General features: G+C 40.3%; 1 protein-coding gene across 1 annotated transcript; it reads left to right on the top strand.

The window, feature by feature from the left end:
• The first annotated feature begins 812 nt into the window (after positions 1 to 812).
• slco2a1 (solute carrier organic anion transporter family, member 2A1) lies at positions 813 to 18,220 on the top strand. The gene is made up of 14 exons (XM_071487170.1): positions 813 to 929; positions 6,516 to 6,653; positions 7,506 to 7,668; positions 8,228 to 8,440; positions 9,638 to 9,736; positions 9,832 to 9,971; positions 11,788 to 11,860; positions 12,027 to 12,191; positions 12,656 to 12,860; positions 13,305 to 13,452; positions 15,065 to 15,228; positions 15,972 to 16,036; positions 16,763 to 16,883; positions 16,996 to 18,220. The coding sequence occupies exons 1-14, from the start codon at positions 894 to 896 to the stop codon at positions 17,114 to 17,116; spliced, it is 1,851 nt and encodes a 616-aa protein (XP_071343271.1). The 5' UTR covers positions 813 to 893; the 3' UTR covers positions 17,117 to 18,220.
• The last annotated feature ends 225 nt before the right edge of the window (positions 18,221 to 18,445 follow it).

Raw genomic sequence — 18,445 nt, 5'->3', positions numbered from 1 at the left:
TCTGTCCCTCTCTCTCTCTCTCTCTCTGTCTCTCTCTCCCTCTCTCTCTCTGTCTCTCTCTCTCTGTCCCTCTCTCTGTCTCTCTCTCTGTCCCTCTCTCTCTCTCTCTGTCCCTCTCTCTCTCTCTCTCCCTCTCTCTGTCCCTCTCCTCCTCTCCCTCTCCCTCTCTCTCTCTCTCTCTCTGTCTCTCTGTCTCTCTCTCTGTCTCTCTCTCTCTCTGTCCCTCCCTCTCTCTCTCTCTCTCAGTCTCTCTCTGGTCACATTGAAGTGATTAAGGAGCAGGACTCACCTGGACTGAGTTAGCACATAGTTAAACTTGTATAGTTCGCTGCTGATAATAAGGAGCAGGCCTCCGCGGCCCCGGCGACGCTGCCATCTCAGTGGGGTACACTCATCAGCCGGGCCCCTCCTCAGCAGCTCCGGGCCGGAGCCGCATTCCGCGATTAATGAAGCGTCAAGCGTGTTTGAGCTGCGGGGGGGGGGGGCAGCTCCGAGTATCACAGGGCAACACAAGTGAATCATCGTGTTTACCCACTCCACCCGTGTCTCCAGCCTCCGCGTGGCTGAGGGACCGTCACCTTTAGACCCACGGGCTTCACGCGCTCCGCGTCGCGCCCACAGGTGGAGGAGTCCCGCGCGGTCTGTCAAAACATCCACGCGTGGAGCCGTAGGCCGAGCCCCGCTGACGTCACCGACGGTCAAACACACACACACAAAAAAAAAAAAAAAAAAAAGGCACAGCAGCGGCTCACCGGGAGAGGGGGTGGGGGGGCTGAGGTGTGTGTGTGGGGGGGGGGGGGGGGTGAGAGGGAGGGGGGCAAGTGATCAACCTCTGACACAAGCCTCGAGAGGCTGTACTCCCCGGGCTGAGAGGAGCGCGAGAGGACACGAAGATGAAGCGCGTGGGGCCGAGCCGCTGCAGCGTGAAGGTAGGAGCCCGTCCCTGCGTGGACACCCACAGCCCCGCAGCCTCTCCCGTCACAGCCGAGCGGTTTCTGCGTGGTCGTGTTTTCTCCCGGGGACACTGTCTCCTGTGGGCTCAGCGGAGCTTCATCAAACCGCGTGTCCCGCGGCTCCGGAGCGGACTGGCTCGGTGCTGCCGCTCCCCAGCTGACCCGCTCTGGTGCAGCCGGACACAGCGCCAGGGGAAAGTTTTCCAGCGGAGGAATCTTATTATCAGCATCACTGCCCAACATTGATCTTTGCTGTCTGAGTGGAGGACTCCAAAGGTTTCCAGGTGTTGTGAAAACAACAGATTTCCTGGGCTGCACCAACTAATTACTATTTTAATTATTAATAATCTGCTGATTGTTTTCATGATTTGGTCTGTAAAACATCAGACATAGATCAAAATGCCCCTCAGCCCCAAGGTGAAATGATAAAATGATTTGTACAGTAACGTGAGATGAAAAAAGAGCAGCAGAAAGAATCTTTTGCTTTTTTTTTTTTTTTTTGGCTTGATAAGTGATTTCATTTATTAGCAGAAGAATGTCTTATTAATTATTTAATCTCCTAATTTCATTCTGCCTCAGACAGATTTGAGAAGAGGAAAATGACGACAGTTGTGTTTTTCTTTAATTAATGAGGCTGCTTCTTACAGTCAGTTTTGACCTAAGCTTTTATGTGTTTAGTGGCTGCATCCAGTTCAAATGTTGGTGACTTTATTCACTTCTGGCTCTGATGTTCAGAGTCTGGCTGTGTAGAGGGAGTAATGCAACCGCGCTGCGTGCCAGCAGGAGCTGTAGTACGTCACTGTACAGCAATAATAGGAGAGAAACAGTTTGTTCCAGGGCTGTGAGCAATAATGAGACAAAATAACATGCTGCACTTTGGTGGTTGCTTTCAAAACCCTGAGAGAAATGACTTGAGCTCGTCTTCTTTGTGTGAATGAAGTGTGACTAATCGCGACTCCTATATTCTGTAAGTGGCAACTTGAGCAACCTCTAAATTTTCCAGATGGTGAAGGTTTGTTTGAAAAATCTTTAGGGTGTTTACCTTCAGCGTTCTCACCCAGACTGTGGTAGGTCCAGCTTCTGCAAATCTTGTCCTGTTTATCATTTTAAGTCTTCACCCTCTTTGTTCAAACCAGCATGTACAAATATAGAGCGGGTGGTGGACAGTGGAGCAGTATGGTTCACCCTGCAGGCATCAGCACATCACTCAGCTGGAGAGTAAACCTCAGCCCATCCTGCACAGCACGAATGCACCTAAAGTTCAAAGCTCTGTAGCGTGAACTTTATATAATGGGGAGTAGTTCAGAAGAAACAGGTTAAGCAGCAGGTAATATGTCAGTGAGGTATTTCTGCAAGCCTCTCCTGCTGCGCCGAGGAGTGGAAGCAGAGGAGTATCTTTTAAATTGGACGTAATGCCAGAACTCCTGATTACTCCTTCTCTCCTGTCCAGTAAATGCAACATGAGTAGAAAATCGACTGAGTTGCTTTTCACGTGAAATCAAACCACTCTTGCACTCAGCAGAGCCAGCTGGTCCACAATGGCTTCACTCCATCCATCTTCTCCTGACACCAGCACGTGTTGTACAGTGTTATTTGCTCAGGTTCAACAGGACGTTCTGTGTTTTTTCACAACTTTGAACTTCCTACCTCGCCTGTGCCCGGGTGACAGCGTCAAATTCACTTTAAGGATATCTCTGTCGAAGCCTGAGCCATGTTTCTGCTCAAAGGCACACGCTGTTTATATCCTGACCAGTGGGACAGAAATGTTTGAAAGCTCAGGGCTCCTGTTAGCGTCTCTCCACACCTCGGTGCACCAGAGTTAAAGGAACAGTTCAGCATCCGGGGAAATGCACAAATTCACTTTTTATTGCTCTGAGTCAAAACAGAAGATTGAAGCCACTCACGAATCTTAAAGCTAGCTGGTTAGCTTAGCTTAACACAGACCAGAGACAGCTACACAGAAGGAAACTAAATGCATCCCCTCAGAATTAACACATTATGTCTTGTCGGTTTAAAACAAAGTTGACAAACAATAGGTTGTGGTTATACGGCCTGAAACACTCAAATCTTCCCATGAGAACAAAGCTTGAGGAAGTCGCTGCGTCTGACCTCATGTAAAAACGCTGCCTGTTATTTTTAAACTCTGTATTAATGGATTAAAGCTACAGTGACTTGATTTGATGTTTTATGTTTTAGAGATGCTGCGCTGCTGCCTCTGAGTGGAGCCGGGCTAGCTGTTAGCCTCATGTGTTCAGTCTGTAGACTAAGCTAAGCTAGCCCAGGGCGACCAGACAGCCCTGTTTTTGCTGGCCTGTCCCCGGCTGGAGCTGTCCCTGGAAATGTCCCCGTTTTTAACTGTGAATTAAAAAAAAAAAAAACAGACCAGAAAGAAAGACTGCTCACTACAGCAGCTTCATATCACTGCTCTACTACTAACCACTCTGTTGCCTAGTATAAGAGGAAACTGGACCAGAAACTAGCATTACAGCACAACAGTTACCGAGGTCAAAATACATGAAACCGGAACTGTCTCCGGTTTTATTTCATCAATAAGAGCTTTGGATGTTTTGATATCTGGTCACCTTAAGCTAATTGGTGCAAGCTGTAGCCTTATATTTAACAGACATGCGTTAATGTTGATCTTCTCATCTAACTCTTGGTCAGAAAGTGAATAAGCACATTTTCCAAAACAACTTGGAAATCTACAAAAACAATCCTTTGTTTATGATGCTATTGTTCAGCGAAATTGTTTTATGTTTGTTTCACAATGAAGGGAGGCGATTCTGTGGCTTTCATGTCTTCCTGGGAGACTTCATACACTTTTTCCTTTATTTCATTTTTTAACCAAGTGGGTCAGACATTTTTTTAACACAAGAAAAAACTGATATCCTCATGGAAATCCCTGGATATCTAGCGTCACAGCTACAACACATGTCCCTGAAATAAAAGCATTTGAAATTCTAGTGTGAACTTCCCTCAATTCTTCCCCTAACAGCAGGGTTGAAGGCTGGGACAATAACCTCCAGACAGATGGAGCTGAGATGTTCAAAAAGGATAAATATGTACATAATCCACGGAGGATCCAACTCTGCACAACCACTTTCCTGCTCGCAGACATCAAATAGGCTTAAATCACCTGTTTGGATAAATAATAAATCCTGTTTCTAACATAGTGTTGACAAGCTGCAGCATTCAGCACCAACTGCATTTCTGCTGCTTCTTTTTTTGCACAGCTTGTAATAATGTATAAAAATCTTGTCAAGCTTTCAGTATTTTGAAACATTCCTCCGTCAAGAGTCGTTAACTTGATTCACAATGATTGGATGCAAGAAAACACATTTTATGTCATTTCTCAAGATAAAGGTGAAGTTTTGCACTATAATGGATTATGATTTGTCAAAAACAACTTTCCAGTGTGAAAGCCAAATTGTGTAAAAGCCAAAGCACTGTCTCTGAAGTATGGTATTTGTATCAGGCCTTATCAGCAATGTAAATGTTAATCCAACTTTGTTAAAGACTAACGTGGATTTTAAGTTGACCTGACAGGTCATATAAAGAAACAGTCGAGAAGCCTAATGTTTTGTTTTAATCTAAACCACAAACAAAAGAAGATTTTTGCCTGCCTGAGCAAATAGGTCCTGTCGAATCATTTAGATAATTGAGCGCTATTTGATACCAAATGAGGATGAAATATTAACAGCAGTATAACAGCATCTATTGTGTGTGCTAACAAACCATAAAGCCAAGCTTTAATAGGAGCATTAACTGTTCTGAGTTGAACGCATAGTTTATTCTCCCTCAGCCAACCTGGCAGGCGGTAAACAAACTGAAAGCTTGGATTTATCACTGTTTTCATAGGAAATACACTCCTAATCTCAACGCGTATCTCCAGCGTCATTGGTGCATTCATGGCCCCCGGAGCGAATAAACCCATGTACAGAGTCATATGGGTGTCTATGGACGCTCCCTGACTCACACATACAGGCGAGAGGCTCTCCCAGATGACTGGGAGTCCATCCAGCAGGCGACTCCGATCTGTCCACGTCTCTGGCTAGGAAGAGAAAAGCCCATAAGATAAAATACAGTCAGTTTGAGACACATACAGTATCAGTTGAAACTAAGTAATTGGCAGAGAAAGACACTAAAACCTCATCAGTGAATCACATGTCCAGCAGTGAGGTACTGGGATTTGACAACATTTTGAAAAGGCTGACACCACTCTTATATCTGTCGCGTAAACATGAAACACAGCCAAGAGATGTTGGCCTAGTTTAGCACAAAGACTGGAGGAAGGGGGAACAGTTAGCTTGGCTCTGTCGGCAGATGACAAAGAGGAGCTGCCTACCAGTACCACTAAAGCTCACAATGACTTCCTGGCTTCCAGCCAGCGTTATATAAACAAAAAGTGGCCAAAAATTGCTCCAGCTCAACCAGCTACAGCATTGAAATGCAATTTATGTGCTAATACATCAGTAATACTGATACAGGCACCTATATAATAATGTATGGGTCACTCTGCATTACTGGTCCCTCTACTTTGGGCACTTCAGTATATTTTGGGTGATAACATTTACTGTATGTACTTGTACTGGAATGTAGGAGTTTTTGTTTTGATTGAGTAGATTTCATTGTTTTCCTGCTATTTTTAAAAAGTACTTCCTTCATTGTGTGTAACATCCTTTGAAAGACGTCGGGTCACGATGAAAGGATCCACTGGACTGAGGTTGTTGAGCTGAAGATGTTTTGGCACTAATCCAACAGGCTTCTTCGCTGACTGCTGGAAGCCCAGCTGTTTACATGAGGTCACGTCACATGAATCAAGGTGTCAGATGTGAAATCACTTGGGAAGGGATGTCAGTGTCACTGTGTGCGGCTCAGTCATTGCCTGTTGTTTTGGCACTTTTATGCTGTGTTGTGTTTTTAGAGCCGCCGTTTCGTTTCTCAACTTTATGAATCTCTGCGCTGCAATTTTACTACACAGACAATATTGCTTCTCTGATGTCTATCCGCTCCACTGGGTGAACTAAATGTCATCTGACTGTTAGCCTGGGTTGAAGCACACCAGACCAGCCACACGTGGGATGATGGTGTGTGGTTCTTCTGAAATGATGTCTGTTCCTTGAAACAGTTAAGGCCTCTCAGGAGGAAAATGTTGCAGGCTTTGAGTCTGCTCTGATTCCAAGTGCATCTAGCCAAATGTCTCTTGCAGTTGATTGCATAAAACACACAGTTGACATTTATGACTACAACCTATTGTAAGCTCTGGCTTCATTACTGTAACAAGCATTTGTGCATTTTGGACAACTTTATGGTGCACTAACTTTTTTCATAGGTTTCTGTTATTAAAACTTATGTACTGTACGGCATTTTCAGCCACAAGAGACCACTGTCGAATTACCCCATGCGATGGGGCAGTTTCTATACATTCTTTTTCTCATTCTAGATTTATATATAGAATATAGAATACTAGTATTATATAGAGTATTTTATATATATGTATATATGTATATATATAGAATACTAGTATTTCTGTTCTCAAGCTTCCTCTACTGTCTGTCGTAGCTGTTCGTCCTGTGCCACGGCCTCCTGCAGTTCTCTCAGCTGCTGTACAGCGCCTACTTCAAGAGCACCATCACCACCATTGAGAGACGCTATGGCCTCAGCAGCTACTCCTCAGGAACCATTTCCTCTCTCAACGAGGTGGGAGCCAACAATAACATACCCTCACACAGTTTCAGATCATGATAGCTTTATTTCAAGGATACCAATGACAAAGGAGGAATCGGAGAACAGGCAACACATCAAAATCACACTTCCTCAGAGTTCGAGCAGGACTCAAGTATTTTGGAACAGTTTTATTACAGACACAGGGGTCAGGAATAATGAAGGAATGTTCTGTACGTGCTCGTCATGGAGCTTGCCGGATTTTCCACAACTGGCCACAGGTCACTAGTCACTAATTGAATCACTATTCACACTCACACTACTCACACTACTATCATTTTAGCCATTTTTCGTTCTTTTGCAGCTCAGAACCTGTCAGGATTTGGATGCACTTGCAGTTTCAGTGTCATTCCTCAAATCTGATTTGATTGTACGATATTTTAACAAAACACAGACCAAACAGGGACTGTTTTTTCAGTTTTACATCTCCTCTTAGTGTGGTTATTTAAAGCTGCCATAATCAATATTTTTATCTTAACAATGGGTAAAATGAAGCAGTCCTGAAGCAGTGACTTAATTATCATCAAATTCCTCTTAGCATTACAGAGCTTTTTAGCATCTTTTAGCTCATCGGGTGGCCAGAAATACGACTCTAAGTGTCCAAATGATTGTTTAAAGCAGCTCTAAGCTTTCTGCCTCTACATTTCATTACATTTCTTGAACATTAATTCTGAATTGTGTCCCATTAAGTTTTTGGACTATAAGGTCATTTACTTACTTGGTTTTGAGAGTGTGTTAGAAATGTTGGAAAATATTTAATGCACTAAATGTGAATGCAATGATCTCAAAAGTGTGACTGTCCTGTGGATCTGTGTGTCCGTCTCTCAGGTCAGTAACAGTGTGCTGATCGTGTTTGTGAGCTACTTTGGAAATCGGGTTCACCGTCCCCGCGTCATTGGAGTAGGTGGATTACTAATGGCTGTCAGCGCCATGATCCTGACCTTACCTCACTTCCTATCACAGCCCTACGAATACGACTCTGTTTTACACAGTAAGACGCAGCAATGAATACAAGGCCACACTGCTTCTCTGTCTCCACTGGCCCTGCTATGACAGCTAATGTGACTCAGTCCAGAGCAGGGGACCCATGAATGTACAAATATGTCAGGGCAATTTATGAGACTTTCCTTAGTCTAGAATCTGCAGCACCTTCTCAGCAACAGCTCCCTAGCAGTCAGCAGGAGTCAAACAAGTATCTGGTGTTTGGCTCGCTGGTGTATTTAGAAAACCTGCTGGTGCTCTCCAGCTGAACTTTTGTATCAAACTCAAGGAAATTCATAATCTCTATGCACTCGCTGAAAGCTAAGGAGATTAGAATGACCCTCGGGGCTCTTCATTTGTAAAAACAATCTCCCTCTTCCTTTATTCATTTCGCCCCCGGACAAAGTAACTTGGCGTCTTACAGTGTGTCAGTGAAGAGTCAGAGAAGCTCCCGGAAATTAAAGTAGTTGGATATCTGCATCCACTGGCTTGTCATTAACTATCTCTGCATTTTCTTTTTCCCCGTCCCTCCCCTCTCTGTCCGTGCACGACCACCTGCTGTGATCCAGATCGCCACGACATTTGCAACCTGCATCAGAACACGAGCGACACTGAGTCTTGCGGCCGCGACGAGAGCAGGCGTCTGACCGACACCAACAACCTGTGGCTGCTCATGGCCAGCGCGCAGCTGCTCTTTGGCATCGGCTCGGTGCCCATCCAGCCCTTTGGGATTTCCTACATAGATGATTTTGCAGGACCTGGCAACTCCCCCCTTTACATAGGTGAATGGCCTGTAGTTCAGAGATAGATTGATTTGTTTAGATAAAGAGAACATAATCTGAGGTTCATGGTCTTATACTGGATGATTCTGCAGGTTTGCATGTAGAGAAGCTCTACAGGCAAATGTGAGGGTTTTTAACATTTTTTACTGTTTATTTAACAGTATTTCAGAATCGTAAGGTTGTATCTGCAATCTGACTGGTTTTCATATATTGAGACTCAAAGGTTTCACATGCCAGAGAGCAAAACTCATAGCCAGTAAAGTTCTTTTTTATCAGTCAAAACAAACCTAATATACTCTAAATATGTGATATCAAAATCCCATTACTCTTTTAAACTATTTTTTATTCGTTCTGCTGAGGCCAAACAGAAAGCAATCATTTAGCTGAAAAAACAGTCCAGCCTCACTTTGTTTTAATACACAAATACATTACATTAACTTGTGATACATGAGTCATTAGGCCACAGAAAAAAAATCAGAAACCTTTTTAATTTAGACTTGAAAACATTTTGTAGCTTCAAAGACTTCCTGTGGCAGATTTGTGTTTATACAAATGTAGTCAAAACCCCACCCAATTTACATGTAATATGTCTGGACAAGCATTAATATCAGTGTCTGAGCTGTAAATGTTCTCATCACTGTGTCTGCTGTAGTACATAGATTATAGACACAAGGTACGTTTGCAGCAGAGTCTTACATTCCTACAAAAATTGCCTTAATTGCTGCCATCACTAGCTTTTCACCAAGTTCAAACAGCAGGCAACAAAAAGACGACTCCTAAATTTTTGGGCTTTTACATCAGTGCACTTCACTGAGTGTTTTTGATAAAATCACTAATTTTGAGGTTTCAAAACAGAGCAGCAAGGAAAAATCAGTCAGATAGATGAACCTGATTAGTCTTCCTGTGTACATTCTGAGCACTGATTAGTACTTTGATGTTGATATTTTGTTGAATCAAGTCAGAGAAAGATGTAGAAGCCTCTTCTTTTTTCAAATTTGAGGGCCAATAATGCACAGAGGCCAAAATAAACCCACACAAAAAGTCAATAACTTAGCAAAGAATAATACCATGCAAATAACTAATTTTTGACAAACATTGAACAATGTGATTTTGAGGTCACAATTTCACAAGAAAATCACACAACAGCTCAACAGTATTTCAGAAACTCTTCCTCACAAACCCTCTTGTCATCCACAGCCATCCTGTTTGCAGTGTCTGTGTTCGGGCCTGTCATCGGCTACCTGCTGGGCTCCGTCATGCTGCGGATCTATGTGGATGTGGACAGACTTGGTTTAGGTAATGATGATGTCATCCAAGGCATCCCAAGGTAATTTTATAGAAAGGTCAAAGCTGCATAGACGCTTCACTGTTGTGTCTGGTGACTCCTGCAGGAGCCGAACAAGAGCTGAGACACGGTGATCCTCGCTGGGTCGGGGCCTGGTGGATGGGCCTGCTCATCACCACTGGCTGCCTGGTTCTCACCTCCATCCCCTACTTCTTCTTCCCTCGTAGCATGCTTTCAGAAGACAATGTAAGTCATACTCTCTCTCACGGAGGTCTTCAGTACAATACAGTCATGTTTAATGAATTTATGTTTTAGTTTATTTAAAGGTGTTATCCGTTTCTTCCTTCTCTGCTTTTCTGCCACTATAAAATGTCAAATTGTAATTCTTAGTGTGACAGTATGTCTTATCTACCGTCTGTCCCTCATGTTGTACTGACACCTACTGGCTATAGATCATCATTGCAAGTTCTTTTCCTCTAAAACTCAGCATTATAACTGGCATATCATGCCACTGAACATATTTTAATTCCCTGAATAAATGTGACGATTTTTGAATGATTCCTTCTGTATCAGGGCTTTTAAACAATTTACAGAATATATTAATTACAGATAAGATAGTTTATCCACACAACCACATTTAGGCTCATCCAGCTTTGTCCAGAACTTGACCTGGTAAAAAATATGTAAATGATAAGTATTTAAATTCATTAGTTTCAGACCAATATCTTTTAGCAGCCTGAGGGTTTTCATCTCATACGACTAAGTGCATTGAAAATGTAATAAAGTTATTGTAATATTTGCTTAAGTTCATCATTATCAACAAGTGATTGTGAAAATCAAAGTGAACCTGCTATGACACAGACAGTATATGAGCTAATCAGCATGAAGACACCTACACTATGTGAAGGACCTCACTTTTCTGACCAGTGAATACTTGGTTTCAGTTGTTCTTCCTCAGTTAATGGAAAATTGTAATTCCTGCTAAAGAGATGATAATCTTCCTGTTAATGTCAGAAAAGAAGAAAAGGGCTAATTACATTCATCCTTACAAATATAAAAGCATATGATGAAAGTGATAGCAGGTTTATTAATTACAACAGACAGATTTTTACAGATTACACCTTTAGAATAAACCAAATTCGTAAAGTAATGGATCATTGAAATAAAGACCTAAAAATAATGGATACATAGGTGAAATAGATTAACACAGATAACAGATAAACAGTTGAAATAGTTAGCTAAAATTAACGATTAAACAGTAGCTAAAAGTAATGGATAAATGGTTGAAATGTTTAAATAAAAGTTGCCTAAACAGTTGAAATATTTATCTAAGAGTAACCCATACAGTTGAAATAATTAGCTAAAAGTAATGGATAAACAGCTGAAATAGAAAATGAATAAATTGTTGAAATGTGACAACAAACATATCTAAACCCTTCTTTTTCAATTTTATAAAAACATAATTAACATACAAACTAAAATCAGCATGATGATGGGTTGTGATGATGAAAGGGTACATGAGGTCATCTCATAGCAAAGGACTGTACATTGGAGAAAAAAAGGTTGGGATACTATATATTTATGTGACATTAAAATATTTTCTATTTCCTGTAGAACAGACATTTAAACTCACATTTATAGTAATTTATTTCAAAGTCACAAAGAAATCTCTTGAGAGACAAAAGCTACAAAAATCTTCCATTATGGTGTTTGACAGTGTTGGATGGTTTTGAATGCACATTGTGGAGCCATTACACAAAACTGTCAATCCAGTCTAATGTTCACACATTACATAAACACAACATGCTTGTTGTAGGAGAATGTGCCATGAAGGGAAAAAACGGTGGGTGGGAAAAAGAAACTTTTGAAGTTTTAACTGCTGTATCAAGTCTTCAGAGTGGATGTCATTTGGTAATAAATCATAAATATCCCCATGTTCATTACATGCCTAAAAATGGAGAACTCCAAACTTAGCTTTTTTGTAAGTTTAGCATAATGGATGCTGTAATTATGCATGTACGCGTGCTCCTTGTAACGCAGTATACTGCATATTATTTTCCAGGTGACTGAAAGTGAAAGTGACATGAATGACGACTTCAAGAATCCAGATATCTCTTTACTTGATTTCCTGAAAAGTAAGTAGATTATATTCAAACTACGAAGGCTTTACCTCTTAGATTCATATAATGACTAGCACTAGTTTTATATTGTTAAGGTGTTATAGTGCAACATGTAATAGATAAAGGCAGAGATACTTGTTGCTGAAGTCCAGTGTGTCTGAATGTGATTGTGTGTAATCAGTGTTTCCCAGGATGTTTGTCCACCTCCTGTTGAGCCCTCTCTTCCTGATGCTGGTCCTGGCCCAGTGCTGCTTCTCCTCAGTCATTGCGGGTCTCTCCACATTCCTGAACAAGTTTCTGGAGCGGCAGTACAGCACTTCGGCCGCCTACAGCAGCCTGCTAATAGGTAGGTACTGTAGGAGTGCAAATATGAAGATGGAGCATCAGGAGAAGATCCTAAAATAGATCACATTTGAACTTGGAGTTAGTGTCAGCTGGCCATTAAATAATTCAAGTCATAATGCACAGGCTGATATATATGAAGCCATTTTATGACCTCTCTGGAGGTGAAATAAAACAGCCTGTTAAAATCATTTAATGGATGATCTGGAGTGTGTCGGCCCACTTGCACTATGGCCACTTTCCAAAGAGTGAATTAGGTTTTTGTTGTCGTCTTTTCTCACATTAAATTTTTATTTGGCCACTTAAAGTTTGCCCTTTTGCAACAATCTATTTATTTATTTGTGTCATATTTCAGCCTACAAATAAAGTGAAATAGCGCATGATGTTTAAGAAACCCCTTTGGACATCTTTAGTAGACAGTGAATGCCATCTTTACCTGGAGATAACTAAACTGTTTATGGTTCCCAGGTGCTGTGAATCTGCCATCAGTGGCTGTGGGGATGCTGGTTGGCGGGGTCATCATGAAGAGGGCCGGTCTCTCTCTGAAGACCATCCCGCGTTTCTCTACGGTCATGCTGACCATTTCCACCCTCCTCTGTGTCCCTCTCTTCTTCATGGGCTGTCCCACCCAGAAAGTCTCAGAAGTCAATCATTATCAAATCGCACAGTATGGGTGAGTGTGAACAGCACTGTTTCTCAAATAATAGTGCTTGTTTATTTTTATACAGAGTCACACAAAGCCAGCCTAACCTACTGTATATGACATTCTTACTCAAATGTAGTGAAATCAAGAAGCTGCTCAAAAGTAGACTCGCTCTGTTACTGTTGCTGTGTTCTCAAATAATGTGTTGGAACTCCAGTATGAATAAAAAGTAGTGTTTCTCCACCGCCAACAAACTCTTTACTTTATAATTCAAAATGTATTTATACATAAGTTAAATCACATTTAAAATTCCTTAAAAAGTATTTTACCTTCTGTGATTTTATCATAACATGTAAGACAAAGTGTTTTGTTCGACTTTACTTGTAAACAAAAAAGCCCTCGGACATGATCTGTGAACTTCAGTCCCAACTGCTTGTTTTTGTTTGACTCTCTGTCTCTCTCCGCCCTCCACAGGTCACTATCCATGTGCTACTCAAACTGCTCCTGCCCTTCCAGCGCCTTCAACCCCGTGTGTGGTTCTGATGGTATCGAGTACATTTCTCCTTGTCATGCAGGCTGCACCAACTTTACCAAAGACCCCAACAACACGCACAGGGTTCAGGTCAGTGGCTCCTTTAAAACACCTGTTTATGGTTCTCTCTCACTGTAAAAATACCTGCAGGTTAGGTTGTACACTGATGTACTGTATGTAACATTAACACACAATGACACTGTATATAAAATGTATATAATAAGTCATTAAGACATGTTTGTGATAAGAGGCTATAGAAATAAAACTGCACTTTTAGCTGCCTTTTTTTTTTTCCTAGGGAAAATTTGTATAACACTAGATTGAGATCATACAACAGGCTAAATCATCAGTGAAACGACCTGATGCAGAGTAATCATGTACTGTAAGACAAGAATTTTATATGCATTTATTCAAAAGAGAAACTGCCTATATAAGTTTCAGCAGGAGAAATTTTGTTTTTACAGCAGGATACTCAAATCTTATATAATTTTCTTCTATAATCTTGTGTAATTTTCTCAGTGAGAGATAAAGGCATAGGCCTTTGGTGTCTGTCCTAGCACAGGATCTATAAATTAGCCTGTAAGGTTGTAATTAACCTTTAACTGTGTACTCTGCCGGGAACACATACTGCAGATAAAATGCCATTCAGATGCACTGAGTCTGCGTTGAATCGCTCTTGAGAACAGACTTCTCTCTTGAACCTTTCTTTTTCTAGTTTCAAGTAGATACTTGGAACAGGAAGTGACTTTGGCCTCTTTAGATTTGAGACACAAAATCACACCATCTTGTTCCAGTGTCCAAGTATTTAAGACTGTGTTACACACCAACCATATGGTCCTCGAATTGAAGCCAGTAGCTTCTGCTCCCAACAGGACAACTCGCAATCAATGTTTATTAGTCACAGAGCATATAGGAGGTGTTTGAGAAGGACAGAGCGTCAGTATTTAAACGTCACAGCTTGTGAATAATCTTCCAGTGGGTGGATTGTGTGACTGCTAATAGAGTATTAGTCAGTTTGACTGAGCATGTAAGCCCACTGTGTAACACTGAAGCACAAACACAGAGAGCGATGGCCATCACTAGCTTAATGGATTAATCCCAAGAAATCACTGAATAATTATTTTCCCTTTCTTGTGGACTCACGTGTCCAAAAGTGAGCAGCTGAAAGTAGAATTCAATTAGATGCCAGTCAAAAGGTCTGGAAATATTTTTATGAGCTACTTCTGTATTTCGATTTTTGATTAAATAAATATAGAAGTTAATTGTATCGTTTGAAGGAAAAAAATCAATTTTAAATGAATAAAAGAAAAACATTAGTGAAAAAAATCAAACCTTTTCTCTCTTATGTTTGACATGTGTTAGAAATGTGTCTTTTTGCTTTCAGAGGGAAAATATGTAGTCTTTACCCAGAAGTGTTTGCATGACAATGTAAAATAATTCAAATATTTTTACCATTGCTAATTGTTGTCCCCCATTAATAATATGGTCTAATTGTTTCAAATAAGTTTTCACAGAAAAGTCCAGTTCATTTGAATTTGCACTTTCTCCCTTCAAGTGTTTCAAGTTAAGCAGACACACTTCATTAAACCCTAGTGGGGAATATGATTATCACAGCAGATGGTAGCACATCATAACATGAAGTGAAAAGTTGTTTTACTGATTAAAAAAATGAATATTTCCTTTGCTTTCTTTCTGGATGCAGCTATATACCAACTGCAGGTGTGTATCTGGGAGCCAGAGTCACGCCCGCCCAGCTCCCTGCCCAAACAGCTGCCCTCACTTACTTCTCCCCGTCATACTCGTCATCTCTCTGGCATCACTGATCGCCTGCCTCACTCATAACCCCATGTACATGATGGTGCTCAGGTGAGAAAAGATGACAATACACTATAGTATATACACTTATATATGTTATATATTTGATGAATTCAAAACAAGTTCAAAATGACCAGTGTTGATGTAATGGATGGCGTTGATGCAGTCTGCTTGCCCTCCTGTTCAGACACTTACCAGTGATTTTATAAACTTCATATTTCAATCTAATTGCCTACAAATACAATATATAGATATATGGGATACAATAATCAGGCAACACTGACTTAATATATTTTTACTATCTTACTGTTTAATAAATCCAAATCTGACCGCTCCACTCTCTCTCCCAGTCTGTGTGGACCTCTGTTGTGTTTTATACTCTTGAGAAGAGGCTTTTATGACTATTTCCTTCCCAGTAACTGCTGCAGTCAAACACTGAGCTGCTCTTGTTTTTAACAGTCTCTGCCAGGCACTTCTTGAAGTCAACACAAAGCCAAATGCAAAAGTTAATAAATGAATGCACTAGGCCTTCAATGTAGGAGAGCCAAGAGTGAGAGGAAAACAAATACACTGCCACACAAATGTGATGAGAAATTAGTTTCAGAAAAGTTTCTGAAGATGCAGATTTATTCATTGATCTTAAACAAATTAGGTGAAATATACTTGTAATTTTGAAATGTACCCATGTATCACTGCAGTAGTTGTCCAGTGTTGTATTGTTTTCAAGAATGACACATTGCACCACTGAAAATCCAGGTATTGACTTTTTTCATGTCTTTTTCTGTGCATTTCAGATCTGTTCCCTCTGAAGAGAAGTCATTTGCTATAGGAATCCAGTTTTTACTCATGAGAGTGTTAGGTAAGTCAGTACACAAATACTCACAAATTGTATTAATACACAAATGATGCACTTCCATATGTTTAAATGTACAGTGCTTCCCCCAGATTGCCAAATGTCCTCCTAGTTCAGTATTATTATTTTGATACTAAACAAAGTTCCCCAAAGCATAAAATAAAAATAAATAAAGACACATTATTAAATAAATAATCATGTGAATAAATTGTATAAACAAATAAATTCTGTAATAATCTAAGTAATTATTCAAATTCAACTCACTATTATGTAATTTTATTATTCTTGTGTTTTTGTTTTTTTTGTTTTTTAATTTCCTTTTATAAAATGTTTATATAAAATAAAAGATGGCATTACATAATGTAATGAATACATAATAAAAGTGTCAATTGGGAAAATTACATTATATTTTAAAAAGGGCATTTTGTAATAAAATAAACTCATGTCATAATAAGAAGAATAATTTAAATAACTTTTCATAATAACAAGTTTAGTTTTACTAATTTCCTAAATTTAATCATGATAATTTAATAATTTTTTTTTGGTAAATTTACCAGGTCACTGTGATGTGGGGTTGCTATTAGGTGCTACGACAAAATTAGGGAGTGTAATTAAATATAACTTTGAACTGCATTCATCAGAACTACGACATTCAAACATCATACATTTTACATTCGTGTTAAGTTGACCTCTGGTCGGGGATAAATGTGTGTCTTTCCTCCCCCCTCTCAGCCTGGCTGCCTGCCCCTGCTCTCTACGGGATGGCCATTGATTCGTCATGTATCTGGTGGAAGCGCGTGTGTGGAAAGAAGTTTAGCTGTGGTTACTATGACAACAACATCTTGAGGAATCGGTCAGAAAACTCATCACTTATCATAATTATCTCACACCTATCACATACACATACTCAGTGGAGCAGCATCACTTCTGAAAATCATTTATGTTTCTTTGTTTGACCTCTGCAGGTACCTGGGCTTACAGGTGGGTTATAAGGTCGCAGGCATCGTTCTGCTGATGATGCTGGGGTGGAAGGTGCATCGGACCCAGGAGTACAGTCTGGAGAAGAGGCCCGAAGGACTACTGTGATCCTGCTGAGGGTCCGTGCTGATCAAAGCCTCTCTGTTTCTTAAAGCTTTTCTGTGGTGTTAAACATTTTTGAAGAACAGTGTGCTGAGAAAAACTGTCAGTGGCAGAAAGCCACAAGCCAAGTCAGGCCTACGCTGACCTCAGTTTCAAAGCACCACTTCCCTACATGGAACTTCACTGGCTGGAGTTAAAATATACATTTTCCAAACGGGAAATTTGTGACGCTTTTGTATGCCTCAAGGCTTATGATTGGAATTAATCTGCCAGTTTGACCCACTCATTACAAGTGAAGAGAGAGCAGCTAAAACTCCTCTCTTGTGTGGTACCTCACAACATTTTACATGGATCTGAGACAGGGACGAGAGTCTGACCAATGATAAAACAACAGATAATTATCTTTGTATATTACTTGTTCCTAAAAGGCAGGAACCCATTCAGGTTTCTATTTGTAATGGAACATACTCTGTAACTAATTAACTGTATAGCTTAATATTTAAGTTTATTTTTTTATAGATGTTTGTCTCATACACAGAGACATCTGTGATAACTGCAATACTCATTTCATATAACACAACATATAACACTTGATTTAAATGCAATTCTAATGTAATTTCAGATATCCAGTACATACAGTGTTACTCATAAATTGAATTAACCATACGCATTATGCTATCTGCTGGTGTGGTTATATGGTTGGTATTACAGTGGAGCGCATAGATGTATTGAGCATTACTGGCTAATAAAAAAATATATAGTACAAATAATCAAGTCAGTGTCATGTATTTAGTTATTTTCTGTCTTTATCTCTGTCTCAAAGGCTTGATAGCCAACCTGGCAAAGCGAGGAACCCTAAATGTCCCAGGTTGACTGCATGCCAGCTGGGTTTGGTATTTTAATTCATTTCAAATTTGTTCGGGAATTTGCACTGGAAATGAGTGATATTAGCTAAAATCGGTTTTGCCTTTTTAAAGCCTCTTGTGACCCTGTCTTGTAGATGGGCCTTGTGACAAAATATTATTTCAAAGCCTTTATTACTGCAGTTTTGTTGTTGTCACTTGCAAAAACTGTATTAAAAAGTGGCACAGATACCTGGGGACAAAGTTACCATGTGTATTGTGCTATGTACACTGTATTTAATGCAAACTTGGAGCTGACAGGGCCATCACAACCTGCTATCTTGCACTATATTCGAACATTATTGATTGGATGATTATTCAACAGAAAATTATCTACTGATTAAACTAATGTCCCTAGTTTTACAGTCATACACAACACAACAGCATCTTGGGCAGGTTGATCAGGTTAATCTCTCCACTTATGGAAAACATA

This window comes from Trachinotus anak, unplaced genomic scaffold (assembly GCF_046630095.1).
Source record: "Trachinotus anak isolate AG129_WGS33_773 ecotype Australia unplaced genomic scaffold, CSIRO_AGI_Tana_v1 ptg000010l, whole genome shotgun sequence".
Lineage (NCBI taxonomy): Eukaryota > Metazoa > Chordata > Actinopteri > Carangiformes > Carangidae > Trachinotus > Trachinotus anak.
This window is presented reverse-complemented; position numbering and strand designations above follow the sequence as displayed.

Coding starts and splice junctions, on each gene's coding strand:
- slco2a1 (XM_071487170.1), top strand. CDS start 894: ATGAAGCGCGTGGGGCCGAGCCGCTGCAGCGTGAAG. Junction 15,229..15,971: donor ATGTACATGATGGTGCTCAG/GTGAGAAAAGAT, acceptor TGTGCATTTCAG/ATCTGTTCCCTCTGAAGAGA. Junction 16,037..16,762: donor TTTACTCATGAGAGTGTTAG/GTAAGTCAGTAC, acceptor CCCCCCTCTCAG/CCTGGCTGCCTGCCCCTGCT.